The sequence below is a fragment of the Drosophila sulfurigaster genome, chromosome X, assembly GCF_023558435.1.
Source record: "Drosophila sulfurigaster albostrigata strain 15112-1811.04 chromosome X, ASM2355843v2, whole genome shotgun sequence".
Classification (NCBI taxonomy): domain Eukaryota; kingdom Metazoa; phylum Arthropoda; class Insecta; order Diptera; family Drosophilidae; genus Drosophila; species Drosophila sulfurigaster.
Window position 1 is genome coordinate 1994918 of NC_084885.1, and position 6747 is coordinate 2001664.

The 6747-nt window shown below is 34.8% G+C and overlaps 1 protein-coding gene across 1 annotated transcript; it reads right to left on the minus strand.

Annotated features, from left to right (window-relative positions):
* Nucleotides 1-2735: 2735 nt before the first annotated feature.
* Nucleotides 2736-4093, minus strand: LOC133848347 (Krueppel-like factor 15). The gene has a single exon (XM_062283862.1). It carries the CDS (start codon nt 3940-3942, stop codon nt 2920-2922), a length of 1023 nt encoding a protein of 340 aa, XP_062139846.1. The 5' UTR covers nt 3943-4093; the 3' UTR covers nt 2736-2919.
* Nucleotides 4094-6747: the final 2654 nt, after the last annotated feature.

Consider the following 6747-nt stretch of genomic DNA (forward strand, 5'->3'; position numbering starts at 1 on the left):
ATATTTATTTAAAACTGTTTTTTGATCTGTTCTTTTTGACGAACTTGTTGCAGTTGGCTTGACTAAATACACACATTAATATTAAATTAAAGAACTTATTCCAGTTCAAATATTTCAAGCAGCTGCCAGCTGCTTTTCCTACTCATTCGCTCTTTGTCGCTGGTCTTCATCCTTGTCTCTTATATGGCTATCTCTTTCTCTCACTCCTTGCTCTTGTCGACAGCACGAAATATCAAATGGTAAATAGATAAAAACAACATGACTTAATGAGTGGTATTTATTTTTATGCTAATTACTTTCGAATAAGCAGCAAGTACTCTCCTCCTCTTCGTTGTTGTTGTTGTTTGGTTGCTTGGTTGGTTGCAAGATGCAGTGGCGGCATTTACAAAGTTCGCCTTAATGAGCGTCTGACGTCTGCGAGGAGTGCAGAGCGCAGAGTGCCGATGGGTGAGATGGGTGAGCAATAATTGTTGTGGATTTTTGCATGCAACAACAGCAACGACAACGGGGCCAAGTGGATGCGGTGGGGACAATGGCGAGGGCAATGTTCTCTCACTCTCACTCTCTTTCTCTTTCTTCCTCTCTCTCTCTCTCTCTCAGTGAAAGATGTCGACGACGTTTGTGCAAAGTAAATGCCATTATACAATAAGCAAGTTGCGCTGTAAATTTCCTTGAAATGTACAAAAGCACTCGCGCTGAAAGCCGTAAAGTATGCAATATGACAGCGCATAAAGGATACGACTTCGCGGAACAGCTGCAATTGGAGTCGGAGATGCGAAGAAAGATGGAGATGGCGATGGCGATGGCAATGGAGATGCAGATGGAGATGAAGATGGTGCCACAGTCCGAGTTCGAGTTCCAGTAGGAGTTGAAGTCGCTGTTGACTCGCCTTTGCCTTGCCTTGCCTTGCGTGTGTGGGTGTGAAAAAAACAAACTTAATTACCATGTTGGCTCGCCGCCTTGCAGCCTAGCCAAGCAAGCATCCACAGCACTCAGAACTCAGCCAAGACAGAGAACTGAGAGCTGATTGCAGTCAGCGTCAAAGATAAACGACCGGCCCAGCAAGCGGCTGAGATTACATCTGCAGCGGATTAATGTGTGTGTTTTATTCGGAGCCAGTCTTTCCCTATCTCTATCAGCTTCAAGATAACATCAAAATATATTTTGTGGAGGCCCCAACAAAAATGGTTTGTCAGGTCAGCCATGGTAATGAAATATATGTTATAAGTAACGTCTTTTTATTTAAACGCACTTCAATAAAGCAAATCAAAACAATTCTAAAAATATCCCAACTCAATATACTGAAAAAGTATAAAAAAATCTAAAATATACCGAAAATTATATTCATCTACAGCGGATTAATGTGTATGTTTTATTCGGAGCCAATCTTTCTGTATCTTTATCAGCCTCGAGAAACCATCAAAATATTATACAAGTATATATATTTTTATTATTATTATTTATGTTAAATGCTCTTCAATGAAAACAAATCACGGCGGTATTATTAATTTAAAGATATACAAAAAATACCAAAAAATTGAAAAATACTAAGATATATAGAAAAAATTATATTTATCTGCAGCGGACATCAAGTTTTATTTGGAGTTTTCTTTTTTTGGGATCACTAAAAAGTTGCACAACAAAAATTGTTAATTCTAGCCATCAAAAATCCATAAATTAGTAAAATCTTTTAATTTTTACACATCAAAGAAAAATATGTGAAATTGTTTGGCGCACTTCAATAGAAGCAGTCTTATTCGCGGTATTATTCTGAAAAAAAAAACAAAAACAAATTAATACCGAAAAATACTGAAATACTCAATTTAGTACATTTAAATAGTTCGACATTAAAGATCTACCATAGACTTAAGAAAAAAACAGATTGTCAACCAAAGCAACTACACTGAAACAAGGCAATGTTTTAAAATGAAGAACATACGTCTTAAATGAATCTCGCACAAAGTTTACTTTAAAAACAAATTCTTAAAACTAATAACAGTAGTCTAAAAAAATGCCAAATTAAAAAAAACAAAAAGACTATATAGAAAAGATTTAGATTACAAAATTCTGTAATCCATCGCAATTCCTATAAAGTTTCTAATTACCCCGAACCGTTCTCAATTGCAGTTTAAGAAAGAATGTCCAGAGTTCAAATGCTGCGCGAATCGATAATAATTATTTTATAAGCGAAGCGATCAACATACAACTGAATAATCCGAATGCGATAATTAAACCATAAAATAATACAATTAAAAAAAATAAAATAATAAATAAGTATAAAATATAATATACCATTTCTTTTAGCTTATATGTAATACTATTTTATGTCTTTAAACTCTAAGATTTCTTCTTCTTATTAATAAGAATTTGGGTCTTATGTTAAATGTTCATTAATTTAGCATGTGTTTTCTAACATTAAGATTTTCATATTCTTTTGAGACCAAAATTTGTAGTACTAAGAACAAAATCTTGATATTATAACTCTTCTTTTCTGTATTATATTATGTTTTTTTATAATATGTATTTGTTTATTTTATAAATTGGTTGATTCAATTAAATGATAAAATTTTGTTCATTCTATAAAAAATATGTATGTTCATTTATAAAAAATGCAATGTGTTTTGTTTAAAATTAAATTTTATTATTTACTGTTTCCTTTTAGTAATTATTTCAGTTTTTATTTACAATTAATTTTAATCTTTTCGGTTGATAGTTTTTTAATTATGTATATTATCTTAGTGGTTTTCATTACAAGTTTAAATTATCAAATACTTTATAATGTTTATCTAGTTACATAGTTAGCTTTAAATTGTAATTTAATTTCATATATTTTATTCACCTTCAATTCATTTGCAGCCTCGCTTTTTCATTACACATTTAGGCACAAAACAAGATTCAATAACACTTTTGGATGAGTTGTCAAAGCTGATTCTTGCGCTTGCGACCCGGACGCACGGCGTAGACACTTTGGGGCAGCGAACCGTTGGGCAGGAGCTTGCCGGATCTGGTGACAGCCAGGAGACGGCGCTCGTGAACCTTGCGATGCTTGGTGAGATGATCGGAGCGGGCGAAACACTTGTTGCAGTAGTCACACTTGTAGGGCTTGACACCCGAGTGCGAGCGTCGATGGCGGGCCAATTCATCGGAGCGGGAGAAGCGCCAACTGCAGTCGGGCCAACTGCAGGCGTAAGGCTTCTCGCCGAGATGTCGACGGAGATGGGCCTTGAGGTGGGCGGGCTTGGCGTAGAGTTTCTCGCAGCTGCCAAAGGTGCACAGATATCCCTTCTCCCCGGCGGCATTCTGTCCGAGCTGCAGCGGCACAGCGGCAGCCGATGAAGGCGTATCCGCAGCTGGGGAAGTGGGCGTGGCCAGGCGCAGATTGTCGTTGCTCTCCTGGAGGAAGCTGTCGCACATGTCTGTGCAGAGCGGCGTTCGCTCGGGAAGTATGTCAATTAGTTCGGGTATTTCCACAAAATTATCGAGCAGTCGCTGCTCCCAATCGCTGAGCTCTGGCGGCGATGCAGATGCAGATGCAGATGCAGATACACATGCTGATGAAATGGACACTAACGTTGCATCCGGATCGTGGCTAAAGTCAAAGAGCAGCGCATCATCCGCACAGTTGTTGAGTTGATTGTGATTGTGATTGTGAGTGTTGTTGCTGTCGAGTGTTATGATGCCATAGTAATCCATGCCGCCCGGCTCATAGCCATTGCCAAAGTTAACATCTGCGTAGCAACATTCCAGATTATTAGCCGAAGGCAGCTCCAACAGTTGTTGTGGCTGCTGCTGTTGGTGTTGATATTGGTGTTGGTGTTGGGGAAAAGCATCGTAGAGATCGCCATCGCCATCGCCATCGCCATCGCCAGCAACCATTGGCATGGTCGAGTCATCCAGTTGGCTGTAGAGCTGCTGGAATTCGCCTGTCGCAAAGAACTCCATGATAACAAATGAGCTGCTTCCACGGCGCTGTCCAAATATTTATGCATACGAGCTGGAATTAAATCTGGTCACGCTTGATTGCTGACTTCGACTGAGAAATGAAATGAACTCTCGATGCCGTGTATTCTACGGCACAACACCAACAACACCAACAACAGCAACAACAACAACAACAACAGCATTGAACGAATCCCTGTGGGAATAATCAGTCATAATTACTCGTCGCATTCATGGAAATTGATCGACAATCGCATATCTAACTCGTTGCCGGCGTCATTAACAGACGACAGTAGACAGCCATATGTTTGCGGCCACGACCGTGCACTGATGATCACAGTCGCCACACATGTGTCCAGCACACACACTTCGACTCTGTCGCTACAGCTACACTTTGGACACTCTTTGAATCTGGGTTCTCTATCTGCATTTGCGACTGTGCCACGCGGTGTCAGGCGGGTATTCAGCCATCGACACTCGACATTCAACATTCGATGCTCTCGGCTATCTTTCTCTGCTTTTGTGGACTTTATCAACGGCACCTGCTTGCGCTATATTCATATCTGTGCTCTCTCTGCTTACTCCTGCTCTAGTGTATTTGGGATACACTTCGCGAAAACTTCAAGTCCATTATACCATTCTTTTATTCTGAACTACTCAGAGAAATAAATACTTGAGGTAAGATTTTTTCGACCTTAAAAAGAACCTTGAAATAGGTCTTATAATTGTAACTAATATATAAATGCGTAACAATAAATATATAAAAAACCACGCAGTCTATTTTGTTGTTGTTTTATTTTAAACAAACTAAATTTAAGATTGTTTAATGCTGATTTAAGATTGGGCAATCAAGATATCTTGTAAATTTTCAATCTTGATTTTACAATAAATCTTCTTGGTTCCATTTTGACAACATACAATCTGTATTCAAAATTGTCAACTTTATTTTAAAACGTTATTTTTCAGAATTTAATTTACTTTCTTTATTTCTGAATGTTGTTCAACTAACTAAGTACAATAAATAAACAATTTTCATACATTTTAGAAAAATAAGTTTAAGTAGTTTCAAGTAATTGAGTAACAGAAGCTATCAATTTAATTTTAATACTTTTGTATTCTTGCTATAATCTTGAAATCATTTCATATTTATACAGAGAAATAAATCTAGATGGAAGAAATCTTAATTTAAGATCTTAAGAAGAATTATTTTTAATATTAGGTTGAAACAATCTTAAATCAAGATTTTTATGCTTAATTCTATAAAATCGCAACCTTATTTTTGCACACATTTGTGAAGAAAACAAAAACCAATAATATAATATACAATACGAGTACATTATTTAATCTTGAATTTGACTTGAAATTCCATTTAATATTTAATACAAAATTCCATTTTATATTTAAGAAATTTCGTCCCTTTTGCACTTTCACTACTTTTCACTTCTAGTTACATAAATATGATGTCCAAACAATTCTCAATTGATAAACAATCCATCTATATCTACTTTCGAATCTCATTCTATCGTCTTAGTTAAAAATCTGTTCCCTTTTAATACATTTTCATAAATGTTGCAAAAATAAATTATAGAATATTGAATTTTGAATGCTTATTTAAAGGTATTAAATTGAATAAGATTTTTTCTCTCTGTGTAAGAATTTTAATTTAGGGTCAAATCCCTAACGACTGTTTTCAATATTCAAAATTTTTATGATGTGTGATAATTATAAAAAAGTATTAAAAGATACTTAATCTGCTTTTAATTTAGTCAAAAGACGGATGTAATGCAAATTACATTTTAATATCATCATTAAATATTTCTTATTTTAATATGTAGGATATCTTGAAGTCATGCATTTGTGCATCTTGTTGTTTGTTTTAGTTTTCAATTAATTTGTTTTTGGGGTTTTTTCTTGTTTAGGTCACAGTTATCAGCGGCAATTACTAGTAAATGAGCTGAAAACAAAATTTCAAATATGGACATTGAATCCGAATCCCCAGAGGAATCGAACAGTCCCTAAAATACGTTCACAGTTCTGTGCGTGAACAGATAGCGGAGACTGACGACTTGCGATTACACTTTTTTTACATGTGTTGTAATTAGCTATTAATAGATATTTCTGTGGAAATTCCAAAATGAGTTCTATCGTGAAAAGAGCAACAAAAGATAAAAGAAATATATAAATATTTTATTTATTTACTCTCCTATGACTAACATAGCAACAATCTTTCGATGCTTAATATTACTTAATGTTATTTATAAATATTTTTCGCAGAAAAGAAGAACAGTTTTCAAAATGAAGAACATTTATCTGATGAAATGTACTTTCAAAATAAGATCACTTCATTAGCAAATTATTAAAACTAAGAACATTATACTTCAAAATGTCAAATTCTCAAAATTCGAACAAATTTGAGGGCACAAATCTATAAAGGTTTTTTTTTATCGAACTTTCACTGTTTTTGCTTAGATAGTCAAGCTCTTGTTGGTTCTAATGCTGCGTGATTCAACGATAAGTATTTCGTAAGTAGAGTGTTTAACATATAACTGAATTTGCTAATTCGCATTGTCGGAAATACAATGAAAAATAATGTAATATGTTCGTAGTTTATATATAATAAGATTTGTGGTATTAAAAGAATAAATTTTTTTTTTTTTATTAATACACAGATAGGAAAAAAAAATGAAATCTTAAATCAAGATTTTAATCTGTCAAAATTTAACCAAAAAGGTCCATTCTTAAATCGAGATGATTAAAATAAGATGTTGTTAATCTTAAAATACAAAATTAGGATAAAAATCTTGATTT

Excerpts from the sequence above, each read along its gene's own strand:
- LOC133848347 (XM_062283862.1), bottom strand. The coding sequence starts at position 3,942 with ATGGAGTTCTTTGCGACAGGCGAATTCCAGCAGCTCTACAGCCAACTG.